Here is a 17,000-nt window from a genome sequence, read left to right on the forward strand (position 1 = left end):
CTTTCATCCCTGACATATTTAAAATGTGCTTTACTTGGAAAAAGACAAAACTGAAATTCTCCAGGAATCCAAGTGATCCCCAAAGCCCAGAGCTCTGCACATTAATAATGTGGTTTCTTTAAAAAAACAACACAAAAACCAAACTCCAAAATCCAAACCATGAATGTTTTCATATTTCAAATGGAATATGAGGACATCATACATTGTATTTATCCATGTATAGCCTATATACAGTATTACAGCTGATTTCTCGAAAAATATTACCTCAGCCTTTGGAAGAGCAAAGTGCAATCACTGCAGACTATAGGTGGCAGCAGGAATGTCCTTATGCTTTAATTCTGTAAGGATCAGCACTTTGCTTTATATGCCCTAAATAATGACAGAGGAACAGTTTTGCCTGTGGACTGTACTGCTTGTAAGATGAAGCAATTTCTGTTTTACTGCAAAACAGACTTTCAAATCTTGATTTATTTTTCCCTGGCGCTTGTTCATGCTGTGCATTGATGGGGTCTCATATGGAGCGACCTGATGGAAGTATCAGGGAAGATTTACAGTTTTTTTACAACATCCTGGTGATGGATTGATATAATCAGCACAGAAATCATATCGGACAAAGCCAGAGTTACAGACAGATAAAACCCATCATTTCACAAGAGATTCTCTGAAATGACACTGAGAGGTTAGGGATGGTCTGTTTATCTGTGAGCTAATAACTCTTTTCCTGTTTTATTGTTGTCACTTGAAATCTGAGACTGTTTCTGAGGTTCTGAAGTGCAGCCTGTTCTGAGGAAAATGTCACTGCTCTTTCCTGCCCTGCCTGGAAGGGGGAGGCCAAGCCATGCTCCAGCTACACGGGGCTGTCAAGGGGACAGCACAGGCCACGTGCTGCCCTCACAGACCTTATTCAGGGCAGGTGGCACAGGCAGAGACTGGAAATAAACCCCAAATCCCTCCAGCTTTCTCCAGTTTTCAAGGAGCCACATGTAAGCCCCGAGTGCAGATTCCCAGGGAAAGCACATCACAATGATGGGGTATTTCCCTTTCTACTCCGTTCTGTTCACCAGTTACATTCCAACATTTTAATGCAACTTGAACTAGAAAAGAGGATAGGAGATGTCAGGAAAAATGATTTTTTGTTTTGAAGATTTGGAGTAACCAAAACAAGTAGGAGATTCTTGAGAAGGCAGGTTACAATTACACTGCTGGCCTTTGGGAGTGCCTCTCTCTGCTGCCTGAACACAGAACCTCAAAATGCACATCCCTGATTCAGGATCCTCTGCTGGGGTTCAAAAACTGTGAATCTAGATCTCATTTCCCACAGAAGGGAATGGAAGCCTCTTTTTCTCTTCCTATAAAATGTATACAGAAGTCTAAGGTCCCTGAAAAGGGCCAACTCTTGTTCAAACCACAAGAACAAAAGCAAATATAGAAAGAAAGAGGCAATACTAGAAAATATTATTAGAAGGAGGTTTGACATTTCAAATTCAAGTTTTCTCCCCATTCATGTATCACCTTATTTTTTGTTATGATCCAAAGTGCATCATAACACTCAGCCTCATCAGCTTTCCTGCAGTTCCTGAAGGAAGCCCTGGTGCTGGGAGTGTGTGCCAGAGCATCCGCCTGGACTTAGCACAGCTCCTGCACCTGCACTCTGCCCAGGCCAAGGCTCACTTTGAAAGGAGAACAAATGGATGGAGACAGATTCTCAGCAGGGCTGCTGCGCTCTTCACATGAAATTAACAGGTGCTATTTCTGAGTTAGTCTGAAAAACCGAAAAAAGCAAGGCCTAAGTGAACAACTCAGAGTTATTTCACCTTATTTGTTGGTCTGGAGTTTTTATCACCTTCCACAGTGACAAAGCTTTTCTGGTTTAAATCCTCTATTATATGACATATTTAGCACCACACTTACTAGAAGTATTCTTACCTGTAATTAAATCATGAGGACCTACAGATCTGCCACACTTCCCATCCAGGATGTGCTGTGAAGACGTGTGGAGCTGTTGGATAGCTAAGCATTCACCGAGTACATCTTGCTCAATATCAGTACAAGACTTTAGCTACAAGAGGAGGATAAAAGAAACATTGTGTTACATAGTAAAACCAATTTATTTATAATTAACTTCATATATCTCCTTAAAGATTATATACAGAAGGAAGAAATGCCATTCTTAGGATGTGTGTAGTACTTGGTACTTTTAATTAGCGATAACTTTGGTTTTCTGAAGTGCACAAGTTAAGTGTGCTAATCTTACATCAACAACCAGTTTGCTTCAGAAAATAACGTACCCTGTGTTCCTTCAAACCCTCCTGAATAATTGAACTGCACATTTTCAGGCTTTCTGTAGTTTCTTGAATTCTGTGGCAAAAGGTTTGCATCACCCTGTAACTGTGACACTTGGAAAGACATTTGATAGGGAAAGAAAAGGGTTTGTGCTTATCAGATTAGAACTGGCAGAGTGAGGCGCTGTCGGTGATGTGGAAGAGGTACCACCCACGTGTCAGCTGTGCTCCATGGAAATTAAAGCTCTGGCAAAAGGGTCTGAAGCAAACTCTTGAAAACCACAATGTCGATCATATTAAAAACAGCAGGAGAGGAGAATTAAGAAAGAAAAGCATTTCTAATTCTCTTTCAAACATGCTGATGCTGCCAAGCTTTTGTCATAACAGAGTGCTCACATTACACAAACAGCCATCATATTCTACAGCCATTAATAGTTATTGTCCTTATGGGTACAGCCTCACATACCCATCTCCCCTGAGCTTGGGTATTCTAAATAAAGGGCCCAAGAAAACCCTCTCAGAATTCTGCTCTACAACCATTTGTGGGTTCGAGATAAACATCTGACATTTGGATCACAAAGTGCATCTGCAGCCAATTAAACTACTACTAAATTAGCAGCTAACTTTCTCCTGTTTTGTTCCTGTAAAGCCTTTCAGAACAACCAAATATCACCACTGCACTAATCCTCTAAGCTATGAACTAAGTGCTCAGGATTCCTTTGATACAAGTCTAAGCTCAGGCATTTTGTTTTGTATCAGAGATGGCACATTTTGGTAGCATATCTCAAGCAAGACATGTTGGCAGAACAGCTTGTTAATTTTTCTTTCTTGGCTAGGTCGTTTCCACTCAGAGCTCTTGGGAAGCTGATACCAATGGACAACTGTCTTTGCTGAGTTAGAACTCATGAGCAAGTGAGTATAAACAGTCCTTGGCCTTTTCTCCTAAATCTGAAATCCAAAGTAGGCTGTTCAGTAACACTGGCATTTACTTAGTTGTGAAAGGTGTTGGGGGGTTTTAATACATTTAAGTGAAATACTTAAGGGAGGTTCTTGTTTTTTTATCAGCCAGGTTTGCTTTGGTCCTTTTTAAGAGAGCCTGACCAAAAAACACTTAAAATCTGCTGCTTTTTCAGGTGCCTTTTAGTTTGAGGAAAAGAAGGATCAAGTATTCATAAAGTTATCATGGATAAATGAGACAGGAAATCTGAAGATGATTTCAAACCACTGGAGGAGTGCAGATTTAGACTGGTCTACCAAATAAGGTGTGGGAGGCAAGTTACTAACATTATTTTAAGATAGATTTGATAAGTCTATATGAGATTGTGTTCATGCACACAGGAAAACTCCTCAGGGCAGGAGATTAAGTGATATGAAACCCTGGATATTGATGTCTTGGTGCATCCAAGCAGCCTGAGTTTGCAGCTGGTGCTAACAATTTTTTCCTGGATTGATTCTGTGCTTCAGGCCTCCTGCTGCTGATGCAAGAAGAACTTTATGCCCTTCAAAGTTTGGATTTGAGGTTTTTTTTCCACCTTGCCATATAGAAATGGAATGAGGCCTCAGGAGGTGACAAGGTGCAACAGTGGGGACTGTCCCTAGGTGTAAAGGACGGTGACATGTTAATGCATTCAGCTCAGTACGCAGAGCTGAACAAATGACACCCAGGTTTGCTGTTAGGAAATAATTCCCTCCTTGTTTCTCTGAAGTATGCCAGAAATCACAGGAAGGAAAATTGGGGAAGTTATCTTCTTTGGAATAGGAAGCACAGTTGCTTTCCACAATCTGCTCAGAATTTAACATAAGAAACCTTCCTGTTGCAAAGATCTTGCAATTGCAGAAGACTCTGCTACCACAGTCACTCTCTCCCTGTGCTCAGTTACTGCTATGGCCTTCAGACTCTTACTCTCATTACACAGAATTAATTATATAAAATTAATCAATTACTGTTACGCCATTCTGACTCTTATTCTCAGTACACAGAATTAATTACATAGAATTAATCAATTATTGCCATGGCACTCTTACTCTTATTATGAGCAAAAGGTTAATCTAGGGAAGTGTTGGGAACTTTGTGACCTGTGGGACACACACAGAGAGCACATCCTGTGGAACCTTCTAAAGCTGAAAGCTGTAGGGAAACCACAAGGCCTGGTAATACAAAATTGGGATGGAAAACTAGGCGGTGGCCAGGCTAAATAAAACTTTCCGTTAGAGCTGATATGCGCAAAGAGTTGATGCCATGGACACTGGATGGTGCTGGGCATGTGTGTCTCCCAGGCACAAAGCTCACCATGCAATGAGTGATCCCTGAGTACCTGACACAGCGTGCAGAGCTCTGGTCACTGATGTGCTGGGAACTGCTACTCAGACTGCACACATCTGGCAGAGAGAAGGGCTACAGGCAGAATTAGGGGACACAGCTGTCCTGGGAAAGGAACTCTACGTTCGAACTGCTGAAAACTCTACAAGAGGAGCAGCAGGAAGAAAGGGGGCATGGCTGACACAAGGACATCTATTCCAAGTCATTTTTCCTATATTTCCATTGTACCCTGGCTTTGTTTCATTTGTGTTTGAGATGATCTGCCAACATGTACTTCAGTAAATACCATCAGCTAGTGCTGATTGCAGAGGCTCAATGCATGGACATTTTATGTGAATGACAGCACAATTTGGGCTTGTGTATGAAAGATAATGCTTGGAAAGGAAGTGTGGGGCAAACTGAAATTAGAGGCTGGCAGCCTTTGGAAGTACAAATAAATAAGGTGGTCTGGTTAACAACAGTGATTAAAAACCAGGAAAATCAGCTCAATTTGTCTTCTGTGATATTGCAGAAAAAATTATCTGAAAATATATGAATTAAGGGTAGATGAAAAATGACTGCATTGAGGAGCTCTGGGGATGTGTCACTCCTCACCTGCTCTTACCTTCTTACGCACCTGCTGCTCTTTGGCCGAGTGAGCCTTGACGTGCTTGCGCAGGGAGCTGGGGTCGGTGTAGCGCTTGGAGCAGCCGGGAATCTGGCAGGCGTAGGGCTTCTGGGAATGGAGCAAAGGGACAGATGTCACACCCCTCTGCCTGCCCCAGCCAGCACAGGGAGCGCTGCAGGACGGGCACACAGTGCTGAGCCTGAGCTCTTCCCTCCCTTTGCTTGGGCCCACGTTTGCTCTGTCTTCTCTAAGCTCACAAACCAGGCACGATGCAAACACAGGTGATTCTGCACTGGCACACTGGATATGGTTTACTGGGCTGAGCTAAATGCTGGTGAGGTGGAACTGAATGGGTTTTGAGAGCGTTTCTTTATTCCCTAGCCTTTACAGCAACCAAAATTGTCATGGGATCACCCAGTATAAAAGACAGACATTCTGGTTTTGAGTTCTGATTTACATAAATTTTACAAGGATTGCTGGGCACTGGTGAAACCCCACCTCGAATCCTGGGTGAAGTTTTGGGCCCCTCATGACAAGTAAAGCATTGAGGGGCTGGAGCATGTCCAGAGAAGTGCAATGGAGTTGGGGAAGAATCTGGAGAACAAGGAGTGGCTGAGGAGGCTGGGGTGGCTTTGCCTGCAGAAAAGGAGGCTCAGAGGGGACCTTCCCAGCAACTGAAATCCTCACTGAATTCTTCTTGTGGCTCTTCCTATTCCAAACAAATGGAACACTATCTCTGGGTTACAGAACAAACTCCAAATGAAGGTGCAATTGCCAAAAAGAGCAAAGGAATTTTTTATTATGTAATCACTGCCTTAAGTGCCAGCAAAATAGTGCTGCATGGCACAGCTCACAAAGCTTTCAAGTTGAATGGAACATTACTTTGCCCTCTGTTTACTTGCCCCATCTATCAACATTACCTCACCCTTCTCACTAGGACTAGCAAATCCTTTTGGTGTCTTCTCAAAGGCAGAAAACTGGTTTGCCATGACCTCAATGTCACATTCTTTAATCTCTTTGGTTTCAGAAGGAGGATGCACAGAAGGGAAAAAAATCCCACCAGTTTTAGAAGAAGTGACTGTGAGGTCCTTTAAACCCAGTTGCTCTGCTCCTGGAGGAGTGCTGATGTGCCCTTTTTATCACAAGGACAGACAGGTTCCCTTTGTTCTGCTCCTGCCTCAGAGAAGGATCTACTTCCAGATGATTTAGCAGGGATTTGATCAAACTAGCATACAACAGTAAGTGAAATGATTTACAGATTCTCCTTTGGAGAAGATAAATGATGGAGTGACCTACATTGAGAAGCTCTGAAACCAATTCCAAATGCACTCAGTAAGGAAAAAGCAGCCTATATAAACCCCCTTTCTTTGTAAGTACCTCCAGAGGAAAAGTATTGCTGCTCTGTCCAGCCAGCAGGAAATTTCTGAAGGAATAACAGAATCATTCACCAATTCCTGACCTTATAGGCTAACACAGCACCTACCCAGAAAGTTACAGGGCAAAGGAGATTTATTGAGAGTGTCTGGAACACAGAGAACTGACACCTGAAGAAAAGCTATGGAAAACTTTAACAAATCCCTTGGCAGAAAAACTAGCAGAGTATTTTTCAAATCACTGATGTCATTCAAATTAGTGATAAAATCATTCAACTCAGTCATAGGGAAACTAGATGAGAATCTGACCACCCTTACAAAGGTTCATGGCTATTTGCTCTGACATTCCAGGCAGCTGTTTGGTGCAGCAGCACCATCCTGTAGCTCTGCTATTTTTCACGTTCACATAAGCACACAATTCACTGAGTTTAAACCACAGGGCTTCAGTTAAACCAGGTAAGTGGAACTCAGTCACTGTGTGCATGACCACAGAAACAGTTTTAGAGAATTTGCAATAGAATAGCACAGAGGATGTTTTTAGGTATTTAAGGAAATTATTAGAAAATTATTACTGTACCTTTTTCCTGATTTATGAGCATTTCAGATAATAAAGACAGAGATAAAGGGAGAAGAGAAGAAAATAGAAAGTTAAGACATTTGTCTTCAATACTGCACAGACAACACATTCAAAGAATTTGTGCTCATTTAAGTAACCATGTAAGTTCTCTCTTAAAACTAATAGATGGCATTCAATTTGTGAGTTTGGCTAATAAAAATATATATCTACTAGATTCATGCAATTAAATTCAAAAACTGTATGAAATTTAGTATATCCACTTTCAAAAGAAATGCAAATTACAAATTCAAATATCTCAGGTTGACTTTCAAATAAATAAAACATTGTTATTGTAAGTGTGCTTTGGTTTGGAAAATGTGACTGCCTTGCTTCTCTTACTTGTTTGTTTTTGCAAGGCATAATGTACGTTAGACATTCCTTAATGCTGCAGAGTCTGAAATGTGTAACTGCTTAAAAAGTAAATATCAATTAAACTCAAAAGTTCTGCCCCATAAACACTTGGCCAAACTAAACCATATATTCACTTCTTTGAAAAAGACAAAGGAACAACTCTGCCTGTTATTCTTTACAAGCTTTTTGCTGAGGACATGACTGGTCTGCAAAGCTGTATCATTGCTTTCTTTCCCCATGACCTGCTGGTTTCATTCCAGCAGAGCCCAAGACACTTGACAGGCTCCCATCTTCTCTGACAGACAAGTGAGAAGAGCTGCAGTCAAGCCAAATCTACCAACTCTAAAGAATAAAAGAACTGTTTCTCACAGTTAATTCTGATGGAGGGTACTTAAACCAATTCCATAGAGTTAGAGACAGATTTGTTTTCACTTTTGCAAAACTACTGTCCAAAACTGAGGTGCATTTGCCTTCCACTGAGAGCTCTAAACAGCTTTTGCATTCACTCAGAACACTCACTGAAGGACACAGGAAATGAGACAATGACACACATTTGGTGCAATAGCAGTGACTCGGCTTTCGCTCAGCTGCACCTTATTGAGCTGCAGCCTCCTCTTACTGGAACAGGAACAATGGCAGAGTTTGCTGAGTAACTTACTCCTCAGCATGAGTAACACAAACTGATCGCCTCTGTGTGATCAAGACTTTTTCATTTCTCAAAGTACATACAGTTCAAACCAAATACACTTGCTCACAGCTGAGTTTTCTAAGACTCTCCTCATGAAAAGGCCAAGCTCCCCTGCAGCTGCAGAACCGATTGTGTACCAGGACCACTGGAAACCTCGGTGCAGCTCCCAGTATGAAATCAAGCTTACGGTATCCAGGTGTGTCCGCTGATGCTTCGCCCGGTCACTGGAGTTGCTGAAAGCTTTCTGGCAGCCAGGATGCTGACACAGGTATGGCTTCTCTCCAGTATGACTCCGGAGGTGAATCTTGAGGTTCTCAAGCCTAGAAAATGCCTTGTTGCACCCTTCAAACTGAAAAATGTCATAAAAAAAATCATTGTAAGGTTCTATTAAATAAATCATGTGCAGCCACAATGAGAACAGTGTAAGAACCAGGTTGGACATGCAATTAATCAACCACCATTCAAACATCTGTTGAAATCTATGGATGAAACACAACATACTGTGCTGTTCATTCAGTCTGTCACTGAAGACATGGTGTGCAGCTCAGTAATAATACAAGGGTTATAAATATCTCACATGTTCTGTCTGGACTGAACACTTAAAGACACGGTGTCAGAACAGAACATTTCAAGACAGAACAAGTGTTCTGAGGACTCCTGAGATGTTAACTGGCACTGTGGGCAATAACAATTAGCTGCTACAGACAGAGAGCAAGAGAAGCTGGTGGGTTAGAACCTGGTTTCAAGTGTCTGAAATATTATACACTGGAGCAGATGAGCATGGACTATTACAGGAAGACCTAATCCATTTGAAGATCAATCCAAAGCAACTCTGCTGTTATTCTGCACCCTTTTCTTTACTAGCTGTATCATTCAGAGCTGTTCTCAGCATTTATACAATCAGTAACCTGATCAATTCTGACTTCTTAAGCATCGTTTCATTAGGAAACTCAGCAATAAAATGCTGCATAGCCTTCATAACAGAAGTCACTCTTTCAAATTAAATCTGAATAAATAAATAAGTAAAATTTCTAGCTACTAGGCCAAGGGAAGGGTGTTTTGCATTGCTCACTGCTAAGTTTCAGTGTTACAGACAACAGGCAGTGGAGGCACTGTCTGTAGGATGTGCTTTGGGAACTCTCCCAGGTGAGCACGAATATTGTGTGTACACATTCGTGCACCTGCACACCCACAAAATGCACTCAGATACTTGCAAATGTTCAAATACTTGCATGCAAATTCTTTCCCACTCTGCATGTGTTGCTGTTTCATGGCACTGCACATCTTGTTATGCCTCTTCACAGATAAAAACCTGGTTCCTCAAGGATTTGTGGTCTCAAGGAATATATTTGAGAAACATAACCCAATCCACCTTCCTATCAACACTAAGTGCAATTCTGAAATAGAGTAGGTGTATCATCACAGGATGGTTTGGGTTAGAAGGGACCTTAAGGGTCACCTAGTTTCAAGCCCTGCTGTGGGCAAGGGACACCTTCCACAATCTCAGTCCTGTCCAACCTGGCTTTGAGCAAATCCAGGGATGGGGCAGCCACAACTTCTCTGAGCAACCTGTTCCAGCCAATGTTTCTAGAAGCCACAGCTTTTTCTATGACTCTTGCTCATAAACAGTGAAGTCCTGACTCTCACAAAATCAGCAAATTGTCACTTCCTTTTGCCAAGTCAAGATTTTGTTCAGCAGCTTTCCAGGAACCTGTGACTCCTCAGATGGCATCACCAGCTTGTCAATCCTGTTTGTCACACACACCTCTTACACACACATCAGTGCATGCAAACTGCAGACTCGGCTGTGGCATCCAGCAGTGCAGGGGGACAGATGGGAAGGGAGAGCAGCTGCACACGGAGGAGCATTGAAGGTGCTATAACCTGGAGGCTCCTGATCTCCCAGGGCCTGCCAATGGCAAATCACTGATGGAGAAAGGCCCACCACATTCTGCTCCTCCCAGTGTGATTTGTAAATACCTCAGCACAGAAACCAAAGTGATTCTTGAGCCAGCACTTCATGTTGCAGGCTGTGCCCTGGCACTGGATGCAGATCAGCTCTACACAGTACAGGCAGAAGCGCTTCTGGCACTTCTCTGTCTCAGCCACTCACACATCAAAGGATCAATGTGGCCTTTACTGCCATAAATATTTTTGTGCCCTGAGCAGTAACCTGTCTGAATGGCATACTGGCTATGTGTACAGACAACTATCCGATGTGTATATATTTTTCATCTTTTCCCATCACAGCCATTGTGACAGATCCACAAAATCACCTGAAGACTGCAGTTTATAAGTTCAGAAGCTTTGTTTGGCCATGACTCACCCCCGAACACTTGAGTAAGGAGGCAGGGGGGGTCTGGAAGTGACCAAAGCCACCAAGGCTTCAAAACAAACTTTCTTCACAATCATCACTAAAAATCTGACAAAGATTCAGGATGGAGGGATTTGAAATGTGCAAAAATGCTGAAGTCTATGAAAAATAGAGCAGAGATCATCAAATTCATAGTTCTCATAGGACATTCCATAAAGCTGAGTGAATGTTCTGAGGTCCTAAAGATCACTTTATTCCTTTTTGTTCCAAATCTTCCTCCTTTCCAGCCTCTGATTTGTGTGCCCACAGTGTGGCATCCCTTTGAAGTACTTTCCCTTCCATCTCTCTTACAGGTCCCTTCAAGCACCGAGAGGCTGCTCTAAGTCTCCCTGGGGCCTTCTCCAGGCTGAACAAGCCCAACTCCTTCAGCCTTTCTTCCTGAACAGGTGTTCCATCCCTTAGAGCATTTTTGTGCTCCTTCATCCCCCAGCCTGTGTTGATACTGGGGGTTGCCCTGAACCAGCTGCAGGATCCTGGACTTGGCCTTGTTGAAACTCCATGGGCCACTTCTTGAGCTTGTCCAAGTCCCTCTGGATGCCACCCTGTCCTTCAGGAGTGTCAACTGCACCACTCAGCTTGGTGTCACCTGTGAATTTGCTGAGACTGCACTTGGTCCCACTATGGACCCCCAAGGGACACCACCTATCACTGACGTCCCATCTGAACATTGGGTCTTTCACCACTCTGGATGTGACCGTCATTCCTTATTCACTCACTGAGCACTCCAGCCATGAAATCCATCTCTCTCCAATTTAGAGAGAAGGATCTTGACTCTCAGAATGTTTTTCTAATGGATTATTATTCTTCAGTTCCATATCTAGAGCCCAGTGCGAACTAGGAAGGTATGCAGAATAATTCAAACTCATTAAAGGTCCAGCTCCACTCTCATTGATGTCAGTAGCAAAAATTCCAACAGCAAATGTCCTAAAACATCTGAACAGAAACTTAATTTAAAACACATGAAAGCACATATGTTTAAGAGTTTGCTGGGTCGACACTTGAGGGAGAGAAGGAGCAGGCCCTACCAGAAATGCTCAGAGTTAGAGTGTAAGCAGCAACACTCAAACAAGTATGGACTTATTTACAGACCCTTCTGTGGTCAACTGCCTTTTCTTGCTATGTCCAATGCCTTCAGCAGTAAGGTTCCTCCATCACCACATATACTTGGACATTCAGAGCTTTTCTTATTTATGTTATTTCCTAATTCACATTATTTGTTATTACCCAGCTCTATGAAACTGGGTAACAGACAGTGGGATAGTCCCAATGCGGTGACAAACTCAGGATAAAAATACAAAACATAAAAAATACACCAGCAAAGAGAATGATGGGACTGCAGTACTCAGATTTTCAAGCTGGCAAAGGCTGGGTTGGTGAAACGGGAGCTCGTTTCAAGAGGAAAGCAGTGGGGACAAGAACCTTGCCACAAGTGATGAGAAGAGAGGAAGCTGAAGAGAAGATGAAAGGTCTGAATGGGAGGGAGGAGTGGAGCTGCTTCAAAGAGCTGAGCAGGGTGGGGCTGAGAATCCACTCAGAGGTGCAGAGTTTGTCCTTTGAAGGACACCTTTTCTATAGCTCTCTTATTTCTGGATCTGCTGACTGTGTCTCTCACAGATTTTCCCTACGAAAGTTCACACACAGAAACAGCTTCCCTGAAGTGGAGTGGTACTACAACTTCAGCTGGGCTGCTGTTAAGGCAACTTCAGCTCTTTTTACCCTTCCACCTACTCTTGCTACTTGGAGTGTATTTACATTTGCACTATATAAAGCTACTCTTGGAAAAATGAGTAGATATACTCATTAAATACCCTCCAGGAAGATCCAGCCATCCCACAAGTATCTCAGCTTCAACTACAAAGAACAAATGCTCAGTTTCAAAAGGGCTTCAGGATGGCAAGAGCTATTTTATCAACTGAGAAGGCCACTTACAGGATGTCCCAGACATCTGGCCCCAATCTGTCACTGCTTAATCCTACAATCCTAAACATTTTGTGGACGTTTGATGCCTGGGATAACTGTAACAAATGCTGCATGATCCTCAAAGTCTGTAAATGTCAACAGAGCTCTTAAACAAGTTTCATCAATAAAATAATAATTATATTGCAATTATTACTTTTGTCTTTGCTGTGACATCGTTAATGCTGCACACACCCAAGCACAGACACAAAACAATGCCACGTGATTACAGGAAGAACACAACACAGTTATTGGGTTTTATAACTACTGCTGCTTTCAGAACAGGGCTTCTACCAGGAAAAAATACCTCCTAGAAATTTATGGGACTTAACTTTGTTACCATATGGAAATACATATGTTATCTTTATTTCACACTCAAATCTCTCTGCAGTGTCACTGTTGCAATATCATACATTCAAAAGCTGTATTTATAAAAACACTGAATTATCTCACAGTGATCTAAACACATCACAATTTTCCCAACAAAACAGTTTAATCTAATAACTGTAATTGCTTAAAATGTTTTTTCTTTGCTTCCAGATTATACTTTGAATGCACCTGAGAATGCTGCCACGCAGAAATAACAGCGTGTTCCCAAGAGGGTTTATATTATCAAATGTTTACCATTTTCATAAGCGTATTTAATCACAGTCATGTCTAGAATATCTGTCAGTGGTACAGATCAGAAGAAATAAACTATAAACTAACCAGCTCGGACCGTAGGGTGAAGCAATAACTGACATTTTCTTAGGAAATGAGTTATGACTGAAAAAGAGAAGCCTTCACAGTCGTAGTGCTAAATAGGTCCAGTGTGCCATTAGAGCAAGCTCATTAATATACACCTCTGCTCTCTGCTGCAAGATCAGTTAAACAAGCTGCCTTTTATTTATAGACCTAAAAGGGAAAGAGCAGGTCATATTGGCTGCTGACATCTCAGACAGCCTACAGATGGAAAACCCAAAACATTTCATTCCAAAGCATTTAATGCTATCAATAGGAAATCTGATGTCTGGTCAAAACATCCACAAGCCTTATGAACATTGTGAAATGTTCTTTCTTCCCAACTGATTACAAAATTGGGAAAATTTTATTGAAAAACATGCTATGAGAAAGAGGATCCTGTGAGGCTGCGTATCCCTTCTGGAGGGGAGGAAACAGCCACACCACTCTTTAAATAGCATCAATGTTTTACAGCACACTGAGGCCAATGTTGGGGCCGTGGCTGGAAGAACACAGGGCTCTGAACTGTTACGAACCTCAGGAACTTAAACACATGAGTTGTTCCACCCCACACCCCAATCAAAGTATCTGTTCTGGTGCTTTGTTTTTCCCAGCTCACTCCTGATTAGATTAATGTTTAATTCACTGTTGTAGCTACAGTGTAAAGCCCTGAGCCCGCAAACAGTTGCACGTGAGTAACATGGTTCATGCAAGGAGTTTTATTAAACTCGACAGAACTATTTGAGCACTTCAACTTTAACATCCTCAAGAATCCCAGTTTATTTAGCCAGATTCAAACTTACAGATTTAAATTGTTGAAGTTGGTTGTTTTTTCCCCTTTGTGATTACAATAAAGTGGAAGATAGCCGTAACATAAAAAGACCTGCAAATTGCTGGGTTTGGCTTTATTTCTGAAGCCTGAACAATTTATGTTTACGAACTGACACTACATGCTATTTCATTTGAGTCCTGGGCAAAAATGCAAAAATTAATTAATGCAAAATTAATTTTAATTATTTATCTTTTAAAAAAACATTTAGAGCTTTAGCCAGAGTGTTGTACAGCTGCTGGTGTGTAAGAGAATAGAAGATTAAAAGGTTCAGAACAGGAAGAAGAAATTAAAGTAAGCCACACAAAAAATGAAATACATCCTTCACATTGCTGGGGTTTAAGGTAGTTGTGGCCAACCAGTTGACATCCACACACTGTCCACCAGCAGCTCATTTTCCTTTGTGCTGTTAGATTGTGTATTTCCTAAATACCATGAAACTGGGAAATACAAATACACTGAGAATCCTTGGAGGGGGTGTCTCATCACCGCTGACTTAAATAAGAATTTGGGCTCTTTTATTTCAATTTTATGAATTTTGTAAGCCCCTAAGCCCGCATTCCTGAACCCCCTTGGGCAGTACCAGGAGTGATGGATCCATGAGGAACACAGACCTGGCCCATGCAGGACTCCTTTGAGTGGTTTCAAGAGTGCCCAGGTCTGATTCTGCCCACGAGGAGATTCCCACACACAAACAGACCCTTCTGACAGCAGACCCAGCCACCTGCCTGCCAGCATCCCCTGCATGGGGCAAATGTTGCTTCCAGAACTGGAATATTCATGTATTTATTTCTCCTAGTGCCAGTAGGTCATGCACTTCAGGGAGCAAACAGAGCTTTCCATACATCTTCCAGCAAACCCAAAATATCTGGGAAGCTATCAGAGTATCCCATCCTTTTCACAAGACTCAATTTCTAGTATTAAAACTCTTTTAGTAATCCTTCTTTAATCAAGCAGGAGTATAAACATTTGTCAAAATGGGGTACTTGCATTTGTTTGCTACAACATATGAGAATGAACCAGGAAATTTGGGAATATTTTACTATCAGCAGCTTGACAGACACAGATTTTGCCATAAGGTTTTGTTAAATATGTCATTTGGAAAGCAAACAGTTTTCTGAAACCTCATTACAGTTGGACTGAATGCAGTATTATGGCTCGCAGGCAAAAAAAACATTACATGAGGCAACCTTTTAAAGAACAAAATGCAAAATTCATAGGGTCATGTAATAAGCAAAGAAGACACCCCATGTTAGCCCTTTTATTTCCTCAGATGTAATTGGGAAACTATTCTTTATTTGGGATATTTTGAATAGCTTACAAGCTATTTGAAATTAAAGGACAGCACACAATCCAAGATTTGCTGTTCTAATATCTGAAGCCAGATCTGCTTGTTTTGGGGACAAAATTAAGATTGAACAAAATAAATTAAAAACCCTCTCCATCCATGCCAGCAAAGAACCACAAATAAATTAAAATGCTTCCCTCCAGTACTTTTAGATTTTTTAATAAAAAGCATCATTTCCTACATGTACTTCAAAATCTTGTTTCTCTGGATCAGTAATTCATTGTCTTAATTTCCAAGGAAACATTTCCATTCCAGTTTGCATCTAAAGTAAAATCTATTTGCACCCATCTCCATCTTTAAAGAACAGTCTGTGCTCTTGGTCTGGGGGAGCCAATTTCAGTGCAAACAGCTCTGTCCTGACAAGCAAGGAAGAAAAACTGCTCATAATCTTCTTACAGGTATGAGAGTTTGAAAGTTTGGAGTGAAGAATTAATTTGCTTAACATGAAGAATTCAGCCTCAGAACAAAGGGAGAACCCATTACGATTGATGTGGACTAAGCAGCTGGGGTAACAAAAAATAAAACAAATAGAAAATAATTAAAGAGTCAACAGCAGAAAGAAGAGGAAAAGGAGTAATTATAAAAAGAAAAAAAATCCTACCCCAAAAACTTACGGCTGATTAGCATAGCCTAGCATCTTAAAAGGCCAAAATACCACATGTGTGGCATGTTACAAAAGAAGATTAAAATAAAGGAAAAAATAATCCAGAGAACCATGAAGTCTCAAAACATCTGGAGTTTTATAGTAACAAGGAGGAAAAAATCAAAAACATAATTGAAAAAAGTCCACTGTGATACATTATTGTACAATGAAGCTTAATGGAATTGAAAGGAGAAGAGATGAAAAGGCAAAATAAGGGGGAGCAAAGAAATAAAAGAAACAAGAAAAGGCATTTATATTTTAAAGATGTCACTGAGGGTTTTTAGCCCAGTTATTAAAAATTACACACCCTGCTTCTGTAAGCTGTTCCTGTAATGTGTTGAGCGCTCTCTTTCAGCGTAGGACATTCATGCACGCTGGGGAACTCAGCAACCCTTCTGTGCCCAGCACAGGGCACTTCTCACCCCTGGGTCAGGGAGAGACATCTGCAAAGAGGATGGCAGAGAAGTTGCCTGTCCTGGTTTGCATTCTGAATCCAGTGGGAGATTGGAAGAGAGGCAGGACAAACATAAATTAAGAATGTTTGTTAAAAACAATGCGCACATTCAGGAATTAAGCAAACACTCCTAAGCTGTTATACTGGCATCAGACAGTATTGAAATACTCTGAATGTATTCACTAACAAGCACATGGGAAAAAAAAACAACCCCCAAAAAAAAAACAAAATGAAAAACTTCCCTCTTTATTTCATATTTTCCTTTATTTTTAATGAACCAGTAAAGGAACAAAAAGATCCTCACATAGTCCAGTCTGCCTTCGTAACATGCCAAGAGTGTGTCTAGGAACAGGATGAGTTTCCAGTGCAGCACAGACAAGAGCAGGCTGTGCTGTGTCTGTCTCCAGCCACAGGAGATCTGAGGAGATCTGAGACCAGC

At 41.5% G+C, this 17,000-nt stretch overlaps 1 protein-coding gene across 4 annotated transcripts in view; it reads right to left on the bottom strand.

Annotated features, from left to right (window-relative positions):
* Positions 1-17,000, bottom strand: part of GLIS1 (GLIS family zinc finger 1) — a 183,769-nt gene that overhangs the window by 25,171 nt on the left and 141,598 nt on the right. For 3 of the 4 annotated variants that reach the window (XM_088060384.1, XM_088060386.1, XM_005521176.3), the window contains 3 exons: positions 8,425-8,586; positions 5,207-5,317; positions 1,927-2,059 (listed from right to left, as the gene is read on the bottom strand). In XM_088060384.1, the coding sequence (XP_087916510.1) occupies positions 1,927-2,059; positions 5,207-5,317; positions 8,425-8,586 (406 nt within the window). The remainder of the gene's footprint in view (positions 1-1,926; positions 2,060-5,206; positions 5,318-8,424; positions 8,587-17,000) is intronic. The other variant, XM_088060385.1, reaches the window with a different exon arrangement.

This window comes from Pseudopodoces humilis, chromosome 10, assembly GCF_049639895.1.
Source record: "Pseudopodoces humilis isolate 2021_Gansu_Grassland_sample_001 chromosome 10, ASM4963989v1, whole genome shotgun sequence".
Taxonomy (NCBI): Eukaryota; Metazoa; Chordata; class Aves; order Passeriformes; family Paridae; genus Pseudopodoces; species Pseudopodoces humilis.